The sequence below is a fragment of the Bubalus bubalis genome, chromosome 8, assembly GCF_019923935.1.
Source record: "Bubalus bubalis isolate 160015118507 breed Murrah chromosome 8, NDDB_SH_1, whole genome shotgun sequence".
NCBI lineage: Eukaryota > Metazoa > Chordata > Mammalia > Artiodactyla > Bovidae > Bubalus > Bubalus bubalis.
Window position 1 is genome coordinate 105466166 of NC_059164.1, and position 24068 is coordinate 105490233.

Below are 24068 nucleotides of genomic sequence, written 5' to 3' on the forward strand. Positions count from 1 at the left end.
CTGTTACAAGTAAGTAATAGCTACCAAACCAAAAAGAAATACGTGCATAGCAGTGTACAGAAAACACTGCTGCTGCTGCTGCTAAGTCGCTTCAGTCTTGTCCGACTCTGTGTGACCCCATAGACAGCAGCCCACCAGGCTGCCCCATCCCTGGGATTCTCCAGGGAAGAACACTGCAGTGGGTTGCCATTTCCTTCTCCAATGCATGAAAGTGAAAAGTGAAAGTGAAGTCGCTCAGTCGCGTCTGACTCTTAGCGACCCCATGGACTGTAGCCTTCCAGGCTCCTCCATCCATGGGATTTTCCAGGCAAGAGTACTGGAGTGGGGTGCCATTGCTTTCTCCGACAGAAAACACTAGTGGCCTGTAAGCAGAAAAAAATATATTCAACCTCCTTAACAATCATAAAAGTGCAAACTAAGACTACAGTCAGGTTCCATTTTACCCTAATGGACTGGAAAAAGAATTGTGCCAGTTGAGTTCTAGATGTGTAACACTAGAAAACACACAATAAAATGTTCTTGAGATCATTTGACTTAATTAACTTGGAAAGCATTTTGTCTTAGTATGTAAAGTTAATGTGGTGATACTAAGGCTCAATTTTTATATTCCCAGGTATAGAGAAATCTTACAACTTGGTTTATAAAGAAAGGTATGAGAATGTAGTCCCGTTTGTACTAGTACCAAAATCTAGAGCAAAAAACTACTGTGAATAAATTCGAGAATGGACAATAAATTCTGACAAACTAATAAATGGAATTCTACTTATTAATGAAATTAAATTATCTAAAATTATGTGCAAAACATGAATTATTGGCACAGACACACTACTGAATAAAAAAGAACATTACCGGAACAAAGGATAAACAGAATGAACCCCTTAGATAATTTTCAAAGACATAAAACACTGATGAATAAATAATTTACAGATTCTTACATAAATCTAAAAGTGATAATAGAAAGTGAGTAAAAATTTGAACTTCGGGATTATGGTTACCTAGACCTGGTAGAAAAGAATGATAGAATCTTGAAAAACAACAAGGACTTAAAAATTCTCTGGGAAAATCTAGCTTCCAAACTGATTGCTTCAGGCAAGATCATTCATTTTATTACTTGACTAGATCTATTGCAGGTTCATCACAAATATTTCTTTTGTATAGTTCAAAATTTGGTTTGCTAACGTAAAGTAGCTGCTATCCCACTTTGTAAGTGCAGCAGAAGTTATGATTGACACACCACAAGTTACATGGTTCATTGTCTGAGAGGGAAAGGAGGAGGAGAGGGGGCAAACGGACACATTTAAAAAGCAAAGAAATTATTCATGAGAAATGACTTTATGTTTAAAGAAGTGATGGAAGAGCAGAATCAGGAAACAGAAAGATAGAGCAGTTTCAAATGCATACTGATTATTTCACAGCCTTCCTTGTCCTGTCAGCCTATGAAATATTATAGTCTCAGGTACCCGGGAACTGTGAGGACCACAGGAAGTGACCACGTCACAAGGAGGTGCTGAAGGGGAAGGAGGCGCCTGAGAGGAAACGCCGCTGCCCTGCTTTCTCCTGGAGGCAGCCATGAGCCTCAGCCTCCTGTGCTGGGTGGCTCTTTTTCTCTGGGGAGCAGGTGAGGCAAATGTATTGGATTTAAGTTTCAGGACTTTCTCCTATGGCTGCCAAATCAGGCACCCTCTAGGGCTTTTTGTGAACTTTTTCTTTCCTTACAGGCTCCATGGACACTGAGGTCACCCAGAGTCCCAGTCATCTGGTCAAAGGAAAAGACCAGAAAGCAAAGATGGATTGTGTCCCCATAAAAGGACATGTTCATGTATACTGGTATCACAAGAAGCCAGAAGGAGCATTTGAGTTTTTGGTTTATTTGTGGAATGGAAAAATTACAGAAGATACAGCCATGTTCAAACAGCGATTTTCAGCTGAGTGCCCCCAAAACTCACCCTGCAGCCTGGAAATCAACTCCACCGAGCCAGCGGACTCAGCTCTGTATTTCTGTGCCAGCAGCCAGTCCACAGTGCTGCATGTCAGCTCTTCTTAGAACACAAACTCACCATGGACCCAGCTCAGGAAATTAGTGGTGTCGTAGGAGGGTAGGAATTAACAGAAACCAACCTTGAAAGAGCATAAAGCAGAAGGAAAAACCTGTAAATGGCAACACAGGATGAGCAGAAGGGGAGGTGGAAAATAGCTGGTGGGAACACAAACCCAAGGAAGAGGAAGGAAGTTGTAAGTGGTCTCAGATTCCCCAGTTTGCAGAGTATCTGGCAACGGGGACACAGGATGTGACCTTGATGGGTTTCTAACCATCTTTATTAAAACATGCAGTTCTGTGCTTTTCATCTGGCAAAGCTGTGGCTTCAGACATAGGGATAATCAGCAGGTCACCTGTCTTCCGTGGGGACCCTGATCACCTGGCTCAGTACACTCATTGATCAGACCCAGAGACTCCTCAGGGTTCATGGCTGCTTCTCATCTGTCCCTGACAGAGCAACTGAGCAGAAAAATCAGCATCTCCCTTCAACCAGATTCCTGCAATCCTGCAACTTTTAAAAGCAACTTTAAGGCATAACATACCAAAACAAAATGCACCAATTTAGGTACGTATTTCAGTACATTGTGACAAGTTTTGTTTCTATTTTTACTTTAATTTAATTTTATTTTTTAACTTTACAATATTGCATTGGTTTTGCCATATATCAACATGAACCCACCACAGGTATACATGTGTTCCCATCCCGAACCCTCCTCCCTCCTCCCTCCCCGTACCATCCCTCTGGGTCATCCCAGTGCACCAGCCCCAAGCATCCAGTATCGTTCATTGAACCTGGACTGGTGACTCGTTTCATATATGATATTATACATGTTTCAATGCCATTCTCCCAAATCATCCCACCTTCTCCCTCTCCCACAGAGTCCAAAAGACTGTTATACATCAGTGTCTCTTTTGCTGTCTCGTATACAGGGTTATTGTTACCATCTTTCCAAATTCCATATATATGCATTAGTATACTGTATTGGTGTTTTTCTTTCTGGCTTACTTCACTCTGTATAATAGGCTCCAGTTTCATTCACCTCAGTAGAACTGATTCAAATGTATTCTTTTTAATGGCTGAGTAATACTCCATTGTGTATATGTACCACAGCTTGCTTATCCATTCATCTGCTGATGGACATCTAGGTTGCTTCCATGTCCTGGCTATTATAAACAGTGCTGCAATGAACATTGGGGTACACGTGTCTCAATTCTGGTTTCCTCAGTGTGTATGCCCAGCAGTGGGATTGCTGGATCATAAGGCAGTTCTATTTCCAGTTTTTTAAGGAATCTCCACACCGTTCTCCATAGTGGCTGTACTAGTTTGCATCCCGACCAACAGTGTAAGAGGGTTCCCTTTTCTCCACACCGTCTCCAGCATTTATTGCTTGTAGACTTTTGGATCGCAGCCATTCTGACTGGCATGAAATGGCACCTCATTGTGGTTTTGATTTGCATTTCTCTGATAATGAGTGATGTTGAGCATCTTTTCATGTGTTTGTTAGCCATCTGTATGTCTTCTTTGGAGAAATGTCTATTTAGTTCTTTGGCCCATTTTTTGATTGGGTCATTTATTTTTCTGGAATGGAGCTGTAGGAGTTGCTTGTATATTTTTGAGATTAGTTGTTTGTCAGTTGCTTCATTTGCTATTATTTTCTCCCATTCTGAAGGCTGTCTTTTCACCTTGCTTATAGTTTCCTTTGTTGTGCAGAAGCTTTTAAGTTTAATTAGGTCCCATTTGTTTATTTTTGCTTTTATTTCAAATATTCTGGGAGGTGGGTCATAGAGGATCCTGCTGTGATGTATGTTGGAGAGTGTTTTGCCTATGTTCTCCTCGAGGAGTTTTATACTTTCTGATCTTACGTTTAGATCTTTAATCCATTTTGAGTTTATTTTTGTGTATGGTGTTAGAAAGTGTTCTAGTTTCATTCTTTTACAAGTGGTGGACCAGTTTTCCCAGCACCACTTGTTAAAGAGATTGTCTTTAATCCATTGTATATTCTTGCCTCCTTTGTCAAAGATAAGGTGTCCATAGGTGCGTGGATTTATCTCTGGGCTTTCTATTTTGTTCCATTGATCTATATTTCTGTCTTTGTGCCAGTACCATACTGTCTTGATGACTGTGGCTTTGTAGTAGAGCCTGAAGTCAGGCAAGTTGATTCCTCCAGTTCCATTCTTCTTTCTCAAGATTGCTTTGGCTATTCGAGTTTTTTTGTATTTCCATACAAATTGTGAAATTATTTGTTCTAGCTCTGTGAAGAATACCATTGGTAACTTGATAGGGATTGCATTGAATCTATAAATTGTTTTGGGTAGTATACTCATTTTCACTATATTGATTCTTCCAATCCATGAACATGGTATATTTCTCCATCTATTAGTGTCCTCTTTGATTTCTTTCACCAGTGTTTTATAGTTTTCTATATATAGGTCTTTAGTTTCTTTAGGTAGATATATTCCTAAGTATTTTATTCTTTTCATTGCAATGGTGAATGGAATTGTTTCCTTATTTTCTCTTTCTATTTTCTCATTATTAGTGTATAGGAATGCAAGGGACTTCTGTGCATTGATTTTGTATCCTGCAACTTTACTATATTCATTGATTAGTTCTAGTAATTTTCTGGTGGAGTCTTTAGGGTTTTCTATGTAGAGGATCATGTCATCTGCAAACAGTGAGAGTTTTATTTCTTCTTTTCCAATTTGGATTCCTTTTATTTCTTTTCTGCTCTGATTGCTGTGCCAAAACTTCCAAAACTATGTTGAATAGTAATGGTGAAAGTGGGCACCCTTGTCTTGTTCCTGACTAGGGGAAATGCTTTCAATTTTTCACCATTGAGGATAATGTTTGCTGTGGGTTTGTCATATATAGCTTTTATTATGTTGAGGTATGTTCCTTCTATTCCTGCTTTCTGGAGAGTTTTTATCATAAATGGATGTTGAATTTTGTCAAAGGCTTTCTCTGCATCTATTGAGATAATCATATGGTTTTTATTTTTCAACTTGTTAATGTGGTGTATTACATTGATTGATTTGTGGATATTGAAGAATCCTTGCATCCCTGGGATAAAGCCCATTTGGTCATGGTGTATGATCTTTTTAATGTGTTGTTGGATTCTGATTGCTAGAATTTTGTTAAGGACTTCTGCATCTATGTTCATCAGTGATATTGGCCTGTAGTTTGCTTTTTTTCTGGCATCTTTATCAGGTTTTGGTATTAGGGTGATGGTGGCCTCATAGAATGAGTTTGGAAGTTTACCTTCCTCTGCAATTTTCTGGAAGAGTTTGAGCAGGATAGGTGTTAGCTCTTCTCTAAATTCTTGGTAGAATTCAGCTGTGAAGCCATCTGGACCTGGGCTTTTGTTTGCTGGAAGATTTCTGATTACAGTTTCAATTTCCATGCTTGTGATGGGTCTGTTAAGATTTTCTATTTCTTCCTGGTCCAGTTTTGGAAAGTTGTACTTTTCTAAGAATTTGTCCATTTCTTCCACGTTGTCCATTTTATTGGCATATAATTGCTGATAGTAGTCTCTTTTGATCCTTTGTATTTCTGTGTTGTCTGTTGTGATCTCTCCATTTTCATGTCTAATTTTATTGATTTGATTTTTCTCCCTTTGTTTCTTGATGAGTCTGGCTAATGGTTTGTCAATTTTATTTATCCTTTCAAAGAACCAGCTTTTGGCTTTGTTGATTTTTGCTATGGTCTCTTTTGTTTCTTTTGCATTTATTTCTGCCCTAATTTTAAGATTTCTTTCCTTCTACTAACCCTGGGGTTCTTCATTTCTTCCTTTTCTAGTTGCTTTAGGTGTAGAGTTAGGTTATTTATTTGACTTTTTTCTTATTTCTTGAGGTATGCCTGTATTGCTATGAACTTTCCCCTTAGGACTGATTTTACAGTGTCCCACAGGTTTTGGGTTGTTGTGTTTTCATTTTCATTTGTTTCTATGCAAATTTTCATTTCTTTTTTGATTTCTTCTGTGATTTGTTGATTATTCAGCAGCGTGTTGTTCAACCTCCATATGTTGGAATTTTTAATAGTTTTTTCTCCTGTAATTGAGGTCTAATCTTACTGCATTGTGGTTAGAAAAGATGCTTGGAATGATTTCAATTTTTTTGTGACAAGTTTTTAACCCATGCATCCAGCATGAGAATCAAGACACAGAATATTTCCCCCTCCCCCAAAATCCCTCCATGCTATTTTATTAAGGTCTTTTTAAATTCTTTTACCATTGCTTTGTATATTTTTTATTGACTATGTCCAGCACATATTTTGTTGAATTTATTTTTTTTTTACTTTTCTCTAAATTTTTTAAGACATGTATTATGAATTTACTTTTTAATACTCATATGGAATTTATTTATTAAAATATTTCTTCCAACACTTTGCATTATCCCACTTTGATTAGGTCTTTACATTTGATTGTAAATGATTTTTACAATCATTTGTAAAATTGATGTTTCAACTGCAATATATTATAGAAAAACACCTTCTCCAGAAACTAGTGTTCACCAGCAACCATACCTGACATCATAAGAGCAGCCTCATTTTCTGTGTGCCTGTTAGTATTGTTTTGCTTTAAAGTAAAAGAAACTAATTCAACCATACTGGAAGACTTAAGAAGAGATACATTTTGCTTATGAAAATAAACCAGTGAGTTAACTATATTTAAGGAGTTCTGCAAAGCACATGACTTACAAAGAATTTCAGTTCTTGCATCTCCACTGGTCAAGTCTGTGATTTTATTTCTTGTTCCTCTCACGGGCCATTTCTAAAATTAATATTGCTAAAAGGTCTGTACTACAGATTTAATGCAGTCCCTATCGAAATGCCTACAACAATTTTCACAGAACTAGAACAAATAGTTCTAAAATTTATGCGAAAGACACAGAAGACCCCAGATAGTAAAGAGCATTCAAGAGAATAAAAAAATGCCCACAAAGCAAAAGGTGTCATACTCTCTGACTTCAGTTAATATTATTAATACAGAGCTATAATAATCAAAACAGAATGGTATTGCCACAAAAATGGACATACAATTGAGTCTAGAAGCAGTCCATGGGGTCGCTAAGAGTCGGACACGACTGGGCGACTTCACTTTCACTTCTCACTTTCATGCATTGGAGAAGGAAATGGCAACCTACTCCAGTGTTCTTGCCTGGAGAATCCCAGGGACAGGGGAGCCTAGTAGGCTGCCGTCTATGGGATCACACAGAGTCGGACATGACTGAAGCAACTTAGAAGCAACAGCAGCAGCAACAAAAATAAACCCATGAAAACACAGTCAGTTAAACTATGACAAATAATGCAAGAATTACAGTTTAGAAAAGATTGTCTTCAATAAGTAGTACTGGTAAAACTGGACAGCTCCATAAAAGAATGAAATTAGAATGTTTTCACACCCACACACTTATATAAACTCAAAATGGATTAAAGACTGACATGCAGGCCAGGAACAACAAAACTCCTAGAAGAAAGCACCATCAGAACACTCTTGACATCTATTGTAGCAACGCATATTCAGATCTGTCTCATTGGGGAAGGAAACAAAAGCAAAAATAAACAAATGCAATTGAATTAACCTTAAAATCTTCTTACAGCAAAAACAAACAAAGAGAACCACTGATGAAAGAAAAAGAAAAAGAACTGCTGAATGGAAGAAAATATATGCAAACAAAATAATCAGTAAACCATTAATATTCAAAATATATAAACAGTCAGGCAACTCAATATGAAAAACACAAACAACACAATTTTTAAAATGGGCAGAAGATCTTTCATCTCTTTGCCTGATTGCTTTGCAAATAAACCCCTTCCCTGACGCAAACGGGCTTCCCTTGTGGCTCAGCTGGTAAAGAATCCGCTTGCAATGCAGGAGACCCCAGTTCAAGTCCTGGGTAGGGAAGATCTGCTGGAGAAGGCATAGGCTACTCACTCAAGTCTTCTTGGGCTTCCCTGGTGGCTCAACTGGTAAAGAATTCACCTGCAATGTGGGAGACCTGGGTTTGATCCCTAGTTTGGGAAGATCCCCTAGAGAAGGGAACGACCCACTCCAGTATTCTGGCCTGGAGAATTCCACGGACTGTATAGTCCATGGGGTCGCAAAGAGTTGGACATGACTGAGGGACTTTCACTTTCACTTTCTGCAGCAAACCTGGGCATGTAGTGTTTTGGCTTCATGTGGGTCAGCCAAGATGAACCTGGGCCAATAACAGTTGGAAGAGTGATGTGCTTCCCTGGTGGCACTATTGGTCAAGAACCTGCCTGCCAATGCAGGAGATGTAAGAGACATTCGTCTGATCTCTGGGCAGGGAAGATCCCCTGGAGGAGGGCAAGGCAACCCACTCTGGTATTCTTGTCTCGAGAATTCCATGGGCAGAGGAACCTGGCACACTACAGTCCATGGGTGGCAAAGAGTCAGACACGACCGATGATCACTTTCACTTTCACTTGGAAAGTGGATAACTCCTTTAATAGCAGGATATAATCTCATACCTTGTAACCCTCATAGCATCTACCACATATTTAGTACCTGTAGTTCTCCAAGTCAACTATAATTGATAAATAAGTAAATGAATGGCACTAGTATTTCTAGTGAAGATTTTGCCAAATTCCAGCCAGTAGAACATGAAAAAAAGGCTGAGAATGAGAAAAGGAGGGGAAGAAAAGTTTTAAAACACAGATGGCAAGTTTAGAAGAAGAACCAAAGGAATCTAAAGATGCAATTCATTATTAATAATAACAGATTTAATAAGCTTATTGAACTTAAATATAAAAAGTTTATTCCATATGTTATCAACAGTTAAAATATTTTTTAAAGAGAGATGATTTAAAAATTCTAATGTAACATATAAAATACATAAAAACAAATCTTTTAGGTAAATGAGACTGTAATTCAGAAAAGGATTAAATTTTAAAGGAAAACATTCTAAAAAACTGAAATAAGTGAAAATGTATACCATGATCATGAATCAGTAAAACCAATTGTAAGAGTGTTCCTAATTCTGCACTACCAACTGTTTGTTTAGGGCTGTACAAAATCACGAAAGATATTTTCATGAAATTTGATGAAAGTCATCTGAAATTTAAGTGGTCAACACAGAGAAAAGAGAAAGGAATGTTGAACAGGGACAAAGTAAGGTGATTTCTCCTTGAACTATCAAATCATTTCTTAATTTAGGATAATGAAAAAGGCATAAATAAACAGACAAATGAAAATCATGGATTTAAAAGGGGAGAAGTTTAAGCTGGATCATAGAAAAAGCAAGAGAGTTCCAGAAAAACATCTGTTTCTGCTTTATTGACTATTGCAAAGCCTTTGACTGTGTGGATCACAATAAACTGTGGAAAATTCTGAAAGAGATGGGTATACCAGACCACCTGACCTGCCTCTTGAGAAACCTATATGCAGGTCAGGAAGCAACAGATAGAACTGGACATGGAACAACAGACTGGTTCCAAATAGGAAAAGGAGTACGTCAAGGCTGTATATTGTCACCCTGCTTATTTAACTTATATGCAGAATACAGCATGAGAAACACTGGGCAGGAAGAAGCACAAGCTGGAATCAAGATTGCCAGTAGAAATATCAATAACCTCAGATATGCAGATGACACCACCCTTATAGCAGAAAGTGCAGAGGAACTAAAGAGCCTCTTGATGAAAGTGAAAGAGGAGAGTGAAAAAGTTGTCTTAAACCTCAACATTCATAAAACAAAGATCATGGCATCTGGTCCCATCACTTCCTGGCAAATCGATGGGGAAACAGTGGAAACAGTGACAGACCTTATTTTCTGGGCTCCAAAATCACTGCAGATGGTGATTGCAGCCATGAAATTAAAACACGCTTACTCCTTGGAAGGAAAGTTATAAGCAACCTAGACAGCATATTAAAAAGCAGAGACATTACTTTGCCAACAAAGGTCCGTCTAGTCAAAGCTATGGTTTTTCCAGTGGTCGTGTATGGATGTGAGAGTTGGACTGTGAAGAAAGCTGAGTGCCAAAGAATTGATGCTTTGAATGGTGGTGTTGGAGAAGACTCTTGAGAGTCCCTTGGACTGCAAGGAGATCCAACCAGTCCATTGTAAAGGAGATCAGTCCCGGATATTCATTGGAAGGATTGATGCTGAAGCTGAAACTCCAATACTTTGGCCACCTGATATGACTCCCTCACTCATTGGAAAAGACCCTGATGCTGGGAAATATTGGAGGCGGGAGGAGAAGGGGATGACAGAGAATGAGATGGTTGGATGGCATCACCGACTTGATTGACATGGGTTTGGGTGGACTCTAGGAGTTGGTGATGGACAGCGAGGCCTGGCGTGCTGCAGTTCATGGGGTCACAAAGAGTTGGACATGACTGAGCTACTGAACTGAACTGAACTGGTGTTTAAGTAGGCATTTTATATATGATAGAGCCATCACTGGAGGTATGCAGGGGAATAAGGCAATGTTCTTCTGGGACAAGCTGTTATCCACAGAAATAATGATGGATTTAAATTCATTTTCACAGCCTAAGCAAAAATAATTATTATTAAAAAATCAAATGCTTACACACAACTTTAAAGTGTTAGCTGTCTGGTAAATAACTTGTAAGTATATCTTTATGATCTTGGAGTACAAGAACATAATTATAAAGAATTAAATGTATACCCTCCCCAAAGAGAATGTAGACTCATCTAAATTAGGAATATCAACTAAAAAAAAAAAGGCATTACAAAGAGTGAAAGACAAGCTACAGATTGAACAGATATTAGCAGCTCGTGTAACTGCATATTTGCTATCAGGAATATGTAAGGAATTGTTACAAATAAGTAATAGCTGAACATTGGAAAAGAAATATGGTCAAACGGCAGTGTACTAAAAACACTAGTGGCCTATAAACAGAAAAAATATATTCAATCAAAAAGTAAGAGAATTATAGAAAAAGGTCTACTTCTGCTTCACTGACTACACTAAAGCCTTCGACTGTGTGGATCACAACAAACTGTGGAAAATTCTGAAAGAAATGGGACTACCAGACCACCTGATCTGCCTCCTAAGAAACCTGTATGTGTGTCAAGAAGCAACAGTTAGAACTGGACATGGAACAAGAGACTGGTTGAAAATTGGGAAAGGAGTACATCAAGGCCGTAGATTGTCACCCTGTTTATTTAACTTATATGCAGAGTACATCATGTGAAATGCTGGGCTGGATGAAGCACAAGCTGAAGTCAAAATTTCACATGACTGAGTCACATGACTGAGTGACTGAACTGATCTAAACTGAAAAATCATAAAAATGCTAACTGAAACTAGAGTGATATACCATTTTATCCTAATAGACTGGCAAAGTTAAAAGAACAAAAATGACAGGACTTCCATGGCGTCTAGTGGTTAAGAGTCCTGGCTCCCCTGCGGGGGAGGGGAGGGGGACATGGTTCTACTCCTATTCAGGGTACTAATAAACTGCATGCCACTGGGCACAGCCAGAAATTTAAAAAATTAGAAAGAATAATACCAATTGAATTTTAGATGTGCAACCCTAGAAAACACACAACAGTTTTTGGGATTATTTATCTGGCTTAATTTGGAGCTTCCCTGGGGCTAGCCTCGTGGCTCAGAAGGTAAAGCATCTGCCTGCAATGCTGGAGACCCAGGTTCAATCCCTGGGTTGTGAAGATCCCCTGGAGAAGGAAATGGCAGCCCACTCCAGTGTTCTTGCCTGGAAAATTCCATGGACGGAGGAGCCTGGCGGGTTAGAGTCCATGGGGTTACAGAGAGTTAGACACAACTGAGTGACTTCATTTTAATTTGGAAAGCATTTTGTCTTAGAATGTAAAGTTGACATGGTGACCCTAAGGCTCAATATTTATATTCCCAGGTATTGAGAAATATTATACCTGGTATGTAAAGAAAGGTATAAGAATGAAGTCCTGTTTGTACTAGCACCAAAATCTAGAGGGGAAAACTAGTGTACATTAACTCAGAATGAATAATTAATTCTGACTGCTACTGCTAAGTCACTCAGTCCTGTCCGACTGTTCGACCCCATGGACTGCAGCCCATCAGGCTTCTCCGTCCCTGGGATTCTCCAGGCAAGAACACTGGAGTGGCTTGCCATTTCCTTCTCCAATGCATGAAAGTGGAAAGTGAAAGTGAAGTCACTCAGTCCTGTCTGACTCTTAGCAACCCCATGGACTACAGCCTACCAGGCTCCTCCATCCATGGGAATTTCCAGGCAACAGTACTGGAGTGGGGTGCCATTGCCTTCTCCAAATTCTGACTATTAATAATAAATAGAACCTTATATATTAGTGATGGCTCATCAGGTAAAGAATCAGTCTGCTTTGCAGGAGACACAGGAGATGCAGGTTGGATCCCCGGGTCGAGAAGATCCCCTGGAGGAGGAATGGCAACCCACTCCAGGATTCTTGCCTGAAAAATCCCAGGGACAGAGGAACCTGATGGGCTACAGTCCGTGGGGTCACTAGGGTCAGACACCACTGAGGGAATGAGCAGGCATGCACATATTAGCAAAAGTGAATTATATAAAATTATCTGCAAAAACAGAAATTGTTATCACAGACATAAAACTGAATAAAAATATGACACAGAAAAAGTATAAACAGAATAAATCCCTTAGATAAATTTGAAAGACATAAAACACTGATTAAAATATAATTTACAGATTCTTCCATAAGTCTAAAACTGATAATGGAAGGAAAGTGAGTAAAAACTTAAACTTTAGGATAATGTTTTCCTAGACCTAGTAGAGAAAGAATGATAAAATCTGGAAAAATAACACAGGGACTTAAAAAGTCTCAGAGAAAATCTGTCTCCTAAGCTAACAGTTTCAGGTTAGATGACTCATTTTATTATTTCTCTAGATGCTTTATATATCCATCACAAATACTTCTTTTGTATTGTTTAAAATTTGGCTTGTTAGTATAAGGTGGCTGCTGTATTCATTTGTAAGCGCAGTGGAAGCTAAGACTGACGTACAGCAAGTTGTGTGTTTCATTGCCTGAGAGGGAAGGGAGGAGGGGAGGAGGCAAATAGACAAGATAAAAAGCAAGGAAGTTATTGACGTGAAACTGATTTTCATTTTTAAAGAAATGATGAAAGAGCAGAATCAGGAAAAAGACAATTGAAGCCATCTGAAATCCACACCAGTTGTTTCACCAGCTTCCTCTGCCCTCCCAGTCTATGAAAAGCCAGCATCTCAAGTACACGGGGACTGTGATGACCACAGGAAGCAACCACGTGACAAGGAGGTGCTGAAGGGGGATGAGGCCCTGAGAGGAAAAGCCACTGCGCTGCTTTCTCCCTGAGCCAGCCATGTGCCTTGGCCTCCTGTGCTATGTGGCTCTTTTATTCTGGGGAGCAGTGAGGTGAATTAACTGGATTCTAGATTCAGGACTTTCTCCTGAGGCTGCAAAATCAGGCTCCTTCAAGGGCTTTTTCTTCACTTTCTCTCTCTTTTCTCACAGGCTCCATGGACACTGAGGTCACCCAGAGTCACAGTCATCTGGTCAAAGGAAAAGACCAGAGAGCAAAAATGGATTGTGTCCCCAAAAAAGGACATATTAATGTTAATTGGTATCATAAGAAACTGGAAGAAGCATTAGAGTTTTTGGTTTACTTACAGGATGAAAAAATTATAGAAGATACAGCCATGTTCAAACAGAGATTTTCAGCTGAGTGCCACCAGAACTCACCCTGCAGCCTGGAAATCAACTCCACCGAGGCAATGGACTCAGCTCTGTATTTCTGTGCCAGAAGCCAATCCACAGTGCTGCACGTCAGCTCTTCTTAGAGCACAAACTCACTGTGGACCCAGTTCAGGAAATCAGTGGTGTCGTAGGAGGGTAGGAACTAACAGAAACCCACCTTGAGAGAGCATAAACCAGAAGGAAAAATCTGTAAACGGTAACACAGGATGAGCAGAAGGGGAGGTGGAAAATAACTAGTGGGAATACAAATCCAAGAATGGGGCAGGAAGCTGTAAGGGGTCTCAGATTCCCCAGCTGGCAGGGTATCTGGCAAAGGAGAGAGGATATGACTTTGATGGGTTCCTAAGAATTTTATTAAAATATACAGTTCTGAGCTTTTCATCTGGCAAAGCTGTACCTTCAGGAATAAGGATAATCGGCAGGTCATCTGTCTTCCCTGGGCACCCTGATCACCTAGCTCTGCACATTCAATTCATTGATCCAAACAGAACTGAGTGTCTAGAAATAAACCCAAACAAGTATGGTCAATTAAGCTGGTTTTAGAAAAGGAAGAGGAACCAGAGATTAAGTTGCCAACATCCGCAGGATCATGGAAAAAGCAAGAGAGTTCCAGAAAAACATCTATTTCTGCTTTATTGACTATGCCAAAGCCTTTGACTGTGTGGATCACAATAAACTGTGGAAAATTCTGAAAGAGATGGGCATACCAGACCACCTGACCTGCCTTTTGGAAACCTATATGCAGGTCAGGAAGCAACAGTTAGAACTGGACATGGAACAACAGACTGGTTCCAAATAGGAAAAGGAGTATGTCAAGGCCATATATTGTCACCCTGCTTATTTAACTTATATGCAGAGTACATCATGAGAAACGCTGGGCTGAAAGAAACACAAGCTGGAATCAAGGTTGCCAGGAGAAATATCAATAACCTCAGATATGCAGATGACACCACCATAATGGCAGAAAGTGAAGAGAAACTAAAAAGCTTCTTAATGAAAGTGAAAGAGGAGAGTGAAAAAGTTGGCTTAAACCTCAACACTCAGAAAACGAAGATCATGGCATCTGGTCCCATCACTTCATGGGAAATAGATGGGGAAACTGGAAACAGTGTCAGACTTTATATTTTTGGGCTCCAAAATTACTGCAGATGGTGATTGCAGCCATGAAATTAAAACACGCTTACTCCTTGGAAGGAAAGTTATGACCAACCTAGATAACATATCCAAAAACAGAGACATTACTTTACCAACAAAGGTCCATCTAGTCAAGGCTATGATTTTTCCAATGGTCATGTATGGATGTGAGAGTTGGACTGTGAAGAAAGCTGAGCGCCAAAGAATTGATGCTTTTGAAGTGTGGTGTTGAAGAAGACTCTTGAGAGTCCCTTGGACTGCAAGGAGATCCAACCAGTCCATTCTGAAGGAGATCAGCCCTGGAATTTCTTTGGAGGGAATGATACTGAAGCTGAAACTCCAGTACCTTGGCCACCTCATGCGAAGAGTTGACTCATTGGAAAAGACTCTGATGCTGGGAGGGATTGGGGGCAGGAGGAGAAGGGGACGCCAGAGGATGAGATGGCTGGATGGCATCACTGACTCGATGGATGTGAGTCTGAGTGAACTCCAGGAGTTGGTGATGGACCGGGAGGCCTGGCGTGCTGCGATTCATGGGGTCGCAGAGTCGGACAACTGAGCGACTGAACTGAACTGAACTGAGCTGTGGGTCAGTTAGGAAGAACCTGGTCCAGTAACAGTGGAGAATGATTTGCAAATATCCTGGCATGCCAATAACTCCTCTAATAGCAGGACCTAATCTTACACTTTTTAACCTTCCATAGCATCTACCACATATCTACTACCTGTAGCTCTCTGGGTCAAACATAATTGACAAGTAAGTAAATGAAGTCCGCCACTATTTCTGGTCATGATTGTGCTGAATATCTAGCCAATAGAACTAGAAAAAAAGGTGAGACTGAGGAAAAGAGCGAAGAAATGATTAAAGACAGATGGAAAATTGAAAAGAACCAAAGGCATCTAAAGAAGCATTGCATTATTAATAACAACAAATTTAATAAATTGACTGAATTTAACAAAAACTTAAAAAGTCCATTTATTTCCATATATTAGCAAGAAACAGTCAAAAATATATTTTATACAGAGAGAGACTATTTACAAATTATAACAACATATAAAATACATTAAAAATCTATTCGGTAAATGATTATTTAATTCAGAAAACTATTACATTTTAGGGAAAACATTTAAAAAACCTGAAACAAGTGAAGCTATACACCATGATCATGAATAAGCTAAACCAATGGAAAGAGTATTCCTGTTTTTGTACTATCATCTATGCATTCAATGCAGCACTAATGAAAATCACAAAAGATATTCTCATGAAATTTGATGAAAGTCACTGAAATTTAAGCAAAGAGAGAGAATAGGGAAGATAATGTTACGATTACCAAGATAGGTAGAGAAAGAAAAATAAGAATCTATAAAAATAACACAGAGACTTGAAAATTCTTAGTGAAAGTCTGTTTCCTAAACTGATTGTTCCAGGCAAGATCATTCATTTTGTAATTTCTCTAGATGTATTGCATATTCATCATAAATATTTGTAGAGCTCAAAATTTGTTTTTTTTAAACATAAAGTAGCTGCTATATGATTTTGTAAATGCAATAGAAGCTATGATTGACATATAGCAAAGTGTATCATTCATTGCCTAAGAGGGATGGGAGAAGGGGAAAAGGCAAATCGACAAGTTAAAAAAGGAAATAAATTGCTGATGTGAAATGACTTCTATTCTTTAAAGACTGATGAGAGAGAAGAATCAGGAAAAAAGAAAAATAAAGCAGTTTCAAATTCAAACTAGTTGTTTCCCCAGCTTTCTCTGCCCTCCCAGCCTATGAAATGTTAGACACTCATGTACACAGGGGCTATAATGACCACGTGAACCCACCACGTCACAAGGAGTTGCTGAAGGAGGATGAGCACCTTAGGGAAAAAGTCACCACCCTGCTTTCTCCCTGAGCCAGACATGTGCTTCAGCCTCCTGTGCTGTGCAGTTTTTTTTTCTTCTGGGGAGCAGGTAAGTCCCTGTTGTGAAGTTGTTGGATTCCAACCTCAGGACATTCTCCTGTGGCTGCAAAATCAGCCTTTCTCCTGGGCTTTCATTGCACTTACTTTCTCATTTCTTAAAGGCTCCATGGACACTGAGGTCATCCAGAGTCCAGGTCATCTGTCAAAGGAAAAGGCCAGAAAGCAAAGATGAATTGTGTCCCCATAAAAGGATATATGAATATTTACCGGTATCGCAAGAAGCCAGAAGGAGCATTTGAATTTTTGGTTTACTTAAAGAATCAAGACATTGTGGAAGATACAGAAGTATTTCAACAGCGATTTTTGGCTCCGTGTCCCCAAAACTCACCCTGCAGCCTGGAAATCAACTCCACGGAGGCAGCGGACTCAGCTCTGTATTTCTGTGCCAGCAGCCAGTCCACAGTGCTGCACGTCAGCTCTTCTTAGAGCACAAACTCACCATGGACCCAGCTCAGGAAATCAGTGGTGTCGTAGGAGGGTAGGAACTAACAGAAACCCACCTTGAAAGAGCATAAAGCAGAAGGAAAAGTCTGTAAATGGCCACACAGGATGAGCAGAAGGGGAGGTGGAAAACAGCTGGTGGAAACACAAACCCAAGGACAGGAAAGAAAGCTGTAAGGGGACTCAGATTCCCCAGTTTGCAGGGTATTTAGCAAAAGAGACACAGGATGTGACCTTGCTGGGTTCCTAACAATCTTTATTAAGACATGTAATTTTGAGCTTTTCACTTGGCAAAACTGTGCCTTCAGGAATAATCAGCAGGGGCACCCTGATCGCCTTGCTCAGCACATTCATTGATCCAGACCCAGGGACTCCTTAGGGGTTCATGGCTGCTTCTCTCCGCTGTCCCTGCCAGAGGAGCTGAGCAAGAAACTCAGCAACTCCCTAGGTCCTGAATACTACGATTACACAAGCTTTAAAAGCAACAATTCTGTAATAAAATGCACCCAATTTGAGTATATGTTTCAATACTTTTTGATGAGATTTTGCACCTGTATCGATAGATGGCATGACAATCAAGACACAGAATACTTCTCCCTCCCCTAAAAGTCCCTCCTTGCTATTTTATTGAGGTCTTTTTAAGTTCTTTAAGCTTGGCTTCTTATTTTTTCATCATAAGATCATAGCATCCAATCCATCATTTCATGGCAAATAGATGAGGAGAAATTGGAAACAATGAAAGATTTTATTTTCTTGGGCTCCCAAATCACTGCAGATGGTGACTGCAGGCATGAAATTAAAAGATGCTTGCTCCTTGGAAGCAAAGCTATCACAAACCTATAACATACCAAAAAGCAGAGACATTACTTTGCTGATAAATATCTGTCTAGTCAAAACTATGGTTTTTCCAGTAGTCATGTGTGGATGTGAGAGTTGGACCATAAATGAAGCTGAGCACCGAAGAACTGATGCTTCTGAACTGTGGTATTGGAGAAGACTCTTGTGGTGCTGGAGAGCCCCTTGGACTGCAAAGAGATGAAACCAGTCAATCCTAGAGGAAATCAGTTCTGAATATTCATTGGAAGGACTGATGCTGAAGCTAAAGCTCTGATACTTTGACCACCTGATATGAAGCCCTGACTCATTGGAAAGGACCCTGATGCTGGGAAAGATTGAAGGCAGGAGAAGTGGGTGACAGAGTATGAGATGGTTGGATGGAATCACCAAGTCGATGGCAAGTTTTGGGAGTTGGTGACGGACAGAGATGCCTGGTGTGCTACAGTCCATGGGATCACAAAGTGTTGGACACGACTGAGCGACTGAACAGAACTAAACTGAAAAATCATAAAAATGCAAACTAAAACTAGAGTGATATGCTATTTTATCCTAATAGACTAGCAAAGGTTAAAGAACATTCAGTGCCAAGACTTCCATGGAGGTCTAGTGGTTAAGATGCTGGGCTTCCCTGCAGAGGGCGCTGGTTCTAGCCCTGTTCAGGGTACTAGTAAACCACATGCCACCTGGCACAGCCAGCAATTTTAAAACTTAGAAAGAGTAGTACCAGTTGAATTTTAGATGTGCAACCCTAGAAAACACACAACAGTTGCTGGGATTATTTATTTGGCTTAATTTAGAAAGCATTTTGTCCTAGTCTGTAAAGTTCACGTGGTGACCCTAAGGCTCAATTTTTATATACGCAGGCCCAGGGAAATATTATACCTTGGTATGTAAAGAAAGGTATAAGAATGCAGTCCTGTTTGTACTAGCACCAAAATCTAGAGGAGAAAACTAGTGGAGATTAACTCAGAAAGGATAATAAATTCTGACAAACTATTAATAATAAATAGAACCTTATATATTAGTGATGGTTCATCAGGTAAAGAATCCTCCTGCTTTGCAGGAGACACAGGAGATGCAGGTTGGATCCCCGGGTCGGGAAGACCCCCTGGAGGAGGACATGGCAACCCACTCCAGGATTCTTGCTGAAAAATCCCAGGGACAAAGGAACCTGGTGGGCTACAGTCCATGGGGTCACAAAGAGTCAGACATGACTGAGGGAATGAGCAGGGACGCACATATTAGCAAAAGTGAATTATATGAAATTATCTGCAAAAACAATAATAATAAAGTATTATTTAAATTATTATATGAAATAATAATAAATTATTGTCACAGACATAATGCTGAGTAAAAAAATGACACGGAAAAAAGTATAAACAGAATAAACCCCTTAGATAAATTTCAAAGACATAAAATACTGATTCATATGTAACTTACAGATTCTTACACAAGTCTAAAACTGAAAATGGAATGAAAGTGAGTAAACACAGGAACTTTGGGATTATGTTTACCCAGACCTGGTAGAGAAAGAATGATAAAATCTGGAAAAATAACACAGGGACTTAAAAAGTCTCAGAGAAACTCTGTCTGCTAAGCTAACGGTTTCAGGCTAGACGACTCATTTTATTATTTCTCTAGATGCTTGATATATCCATCACAAATACTTCTTTTGTATTGTTCAAAATTTGGCTTGTTAATATAAAATAGCTACTCTGTTAATTTGCAAGTGCAGTGGAAGCTGTGACTGACGTACAGCAAGTTGTGTATTTCGTTACCTGAGAGGGAAGGGAGGAGAGGAGGAGGCAGATAGACAAGAGAAAAAGCAAAGAAGTTATTGATGTAACCGATTTTTTTTTTTTAAAGATATGATGAAAGAGCCTAATCAGGAAAAAAGACAATTGAAAGACTGGAATCCACACTAGTTGTTTCACCAGCTTCCCTGCCCTCCCAGTTAGACTCTCAAGTAAGTGGGCCTGTGATGACCACAGGAAGAGAGCACGTCACAAGGAGGTGCTGCAGGGAGAGGAGGAGCCTGAGAGGAAAAGCCTCTGCTCTCTTTCTCCCTGAGCCAGCCATGTGCTTTGGTCTCCTGTGCTGTGTGGCTCTTTTCATCTGGGGAGCAGGTGAGGTGAATCTCTTGGATTCTAGATTCAGGACTTTCTCCTGTGCCTGCAAAATCAAGCTCCTTCAAGGGATTTTTGTGAACTTTCTGTCTCTTTGCTTACAGGCTCCATGGACACTGAGGTCATCCAGAGTCCAGGTCATCTGGTCAAAGGAAAAGACCAGAAAGCAAAGATGGATTGTGTCCCCATAAGAGGACATATTCATGTTTACTGGTATCGCAGGAAGCTGGAAGAAGCATTCGAGTTCTTGGTTTACTTTCAGAAGCAAGACATTGTGGAAGGCACAGAAGTGTTCAAAGAGCGATTTTCAGCGCAGTGCCCTCAAAACTCACCCTGCAGCCTGGAAATCAACTCCACCGAGGCAGCGGACTCGGCTCTGTATTTCTGTGCCAGCAGCCAGTCCACAGTGCTGCACGTCAGCTCTTCTTCGAACACAAACTCACCATGGACCCAGCTCAGGAAATCACTGGTGTCGTAGGAGGGTAGGAACTAACGGAAACCCACCTTGAAAGAGCATAAAGCAGAAGGAAAAATCTGTAAATGGCCACACAGGATGAGCAGAAGGGAAGATGGAAAACAGCTGGTGGGAACACAAACCAAAGGATGGGGCAGGAAGCTGTAAGTGGTCTCAGATTCCCCAGTTCACAGGGTATCTGGCAAAGGAGACACAGGATGTGACCTTGATGGGTTCCTAATAATCTTTATTAAAAAGTGTTGTTTTGAGCTTTTCACCTGGCAAAACTGTGCCTTCAGAAATAAGGATAAGCAACAGAGGCACCCTGATCACGTGGCTCAGCACATTAATTGATCCAAACCCAATGACTCCTTAGGGGTTCATGGCTGATTCTCTCCGCTGTCCCTGCCAGAGGAGCTGAGCAAGAAACTCAGCAACTCCCTAGGTCCTGAATACTACGATTACACAAGCTTTAAAAGCAACAACTCTGCAATAAAATGCACCCAATTGAGTATATGTTTCAATACTTTTTGATGAGATTTTGCACCTGTATCGATAGCTGGCCGGAGAAGGCAATGGCACCCCACTCCAGTACTCTTGCCTGGAAAATCCCGTGGATGGAGGAGCCTGGTGGGCTGCAGTCCATGGGGTGGCTAGGAGGCGGACACAACTGAGCGACTTCACTTTCACTTTTCACTTACATGCATTGGAGAAGGAAATGGCAACCCCCTCCAGTGTTCTTGCCTGGAGAATCCAGGGACGGGGGAGCCTGGGGAGCTGCCGTCTATGGGGTCGCACGGAGTCAGACACGACTGAAGCGACTTATCGGCATAGATAGCTGGCATGACAATCAAGGCACAGAATACTTCTCCCTCCCCTGAAAGTCCCTCCTTGCTCTTTTACTGAGGTCTTTTTAAGTTTTTTAAGTTTGGCTTCTTATTTTTTAATCATAAGATCATAGCATCCAATCCCATCACTTCATGGCTAATAGATGAGGAAAAATTGGAAACAGTGAAAGACTTTATTTTCTTGGGCTCCCAAATCACTGCAGATGGTGACTGAAGGCATGAAATTAAAAGACGCTTGCTCCTTGGAACAAAAGGTATGACAAACCTAGACAGTGTATTAAAAAGCAGACATCACTTTGCTGACAAAGGTCCATATTGTCCAACTATGGTTTTTCAGTATTCATGTACAGATGTGATTTGAACCACAAAGAAGTCTGAGAGCCAAAGAATTGATGCTTTTGAAATGTGGTGCTGGAGAAAACTCTTGAGAGTCCTTTGGACAGCAAGGAAATCACACCAATCAATCCTAAATGAAATCAACTCTGAATATTCATTGGAAGGACTAATACTAAAGCTGAAGCTCCAAGAGTTTGGTCATTTGATGTGAAAAGCCGACTCATTGGGAAAGACCCTAATGCTGAGAAAGATTGAAGGCAGCAGGAGAAGGGGATGACAGAGGATGAGATGGTTGGATGGCATCACCGACTCAGTGGGCACGAGTTTGAGTAAACTCCAGGAGTTGGTGATGGACAGGGAGGCCTGGTGTGCTGCAGTCCATGGGTTCGCAAAGAGTTGGACACAACTCAGCGACTGAACTGAACTGATGCTAACTCATTAAACTGTGTACATTAAATATGTGCAGTTTTGGTACATAAATGATAGCTCAATGAAGCTGTTAAAAATAATTAGAAAGTAAGTAAATCTAGGGCTTCCCTGATAGCTCAGATGGTAAATAATCGCCTTCAATGCAGGAGACCCCAATTCGATTCCTGGGTCGGGAAGATCCACTGGAGAAGGGATAGGCTACCCACTCCAGTATTCTTGGACTACCCTCTGGCTCAGCTGGTAAAGAATCTACCTGCAATGTGGAAGACCTGGGTTCAAACTCTGGGTTGGGAGGAAGCTGTTAAAAATAAATAAAAGGCAAGTAAATGTAATTCAAGCCAAAAGGGCTGCTTAGAACAGTGTGTGTATGCTTGCTCAGACGTGTCCCACTCTTTACAACACCATGGACTGTAGTCCACCAGGCTCTTCTGTCTGTGGGATTTTCCAGGCAAGAATACTGGAGTGGGTTGCCATTTCCTTCTCCAGTTCACGAAAGTGAAAAGTGAAAATAAAGTTGCTCATTCATGTCCGACTCTTCACGACCCCAGGGACTGTAGCCTACCAGGCACCTCTGTCCATGGGATATTCCAGGCAAGAGTACTGGAGTGGGTTGCCATTGCCTTCTCCAGAAAAGAGTGCAAAGGCCATTAAGCTAGGAAACAATATTCTTTCTAATGAACGGTGCTAGGAAAACTGGATATCCATATACAAAAGAATACAGTTGCATCCCTTCCTCATAGCATATACAAAAATTCACTCAAATGTATCAAAGAGCTAAGTATAAGATCTGAGATTATTCTTACAAGAAAACAAAGGTGTAAATCTTCATGATGATGGAAATGGCAATGATTTAACTATCACACCAAAACCACAGGCAGCTAAGAAAAGCTAGGTAGGCTGGAATTCTTTGAACTGAAAAAAAAAAAAAAGTTTGTGCTTCAAAGAGCACTCTCAAGAGAGGCAAAGATAACCTCCAAAATGAGAAAACTGATTTATTATTTTATTAATAAAATTAATTTATTAATAATTTTAATAACAACATTATTAATGTTTATACTATTTTAATAATTAATTTATTGATAAATATGATTTATTAATCATATATCTATGATATATATATTTAAAGCTTATATATATATTTAAAAAAGCTTACAACTCAACAATAAAAAGACAAATAATCCAACTTTAAAGTGAGCAAAAGATCTAAATACACATCTTCAAAGAAGATATGTAAGTGTCCAATAAATGTAGCAGATAGTCAGCATCATTAATCATTAAAGAAATGAAATGAAAATCACAGTAAGATGCCATCTCACATCCACTTGGCATGATGAAAATGACAGACAACAACAAATTTGGGGGCAGCTGGGGAGGAATTGGGCACCACGTGCATTGCTGGTGGGAATGGAAAATGGTACAGCCACTGTGTAAAATGTATGAGTAGTTCTTCGAAAGTTAAAGTGGAATTACCATATAACCTAGCAATTTCAACTGAAAGCATGTGTCCACACAAAAACTTTCACGTGTGTGTTCAGGCAGCATTATCTGTAATAGCCAAAAAAGTGAGGAGATAACTCATTTCCCTACTGCCCTAGCAGCCTGAGGATTCCTGGATCTGACAGCATCCTGAAAGAGTCCCTTCAGGCTAGACGTGTGTGTTCAGTGATGGGCATTTTTGTCAATAGCATTAGTGAACAATTTGGAGTGTTTTCAGGAGAAATGACTGAGCGGATTCTAAGTGGTGATG

The 24068-nt window shown here is 40.1% G+C and overlaps 1 long non-coding RNA gene and 2 gene segments (V, D, J or C); 2 read left to right on the forward strand and 1 right to left on the reverse strand.

The window, feature by feature from the left end:
• Positions 1-1328: 1328 nt before the first annotated feature.
• On the forward strand, positions 1329-2044 carry LOC123466096. The segment is given in 2 exon segments: positions 1329-1618; positions 1719-2044. Coding segments are annotated over 2 exon segments (375 nt in total).
• Positions 2045-15423: 13379 nt separating this feature from the next.
• On the reverse strand, positions 15424-20699 carry LOC123466102. Its single transcript, XR_006641340.1, has 3 exons — positions 20587-20699; positions 17179-17350; positions 15424-16989 (listed from the first exon to the last, which is right to left on the reverse strand). It is a non-coding gene; the product is annotated as an uncharacterized LOC123466102 (long non-coding RNA).
• On the forward strand, positions 19744-20790 carry LOC123466075. The segment is given in 2 exon segments: positions 19744-20254; positions 20359-20790. Coding segments are annotated over 2 exon segments (519 nt in total).
• Positions 20791-24068: the final 3278 nt, after the last annotated feature.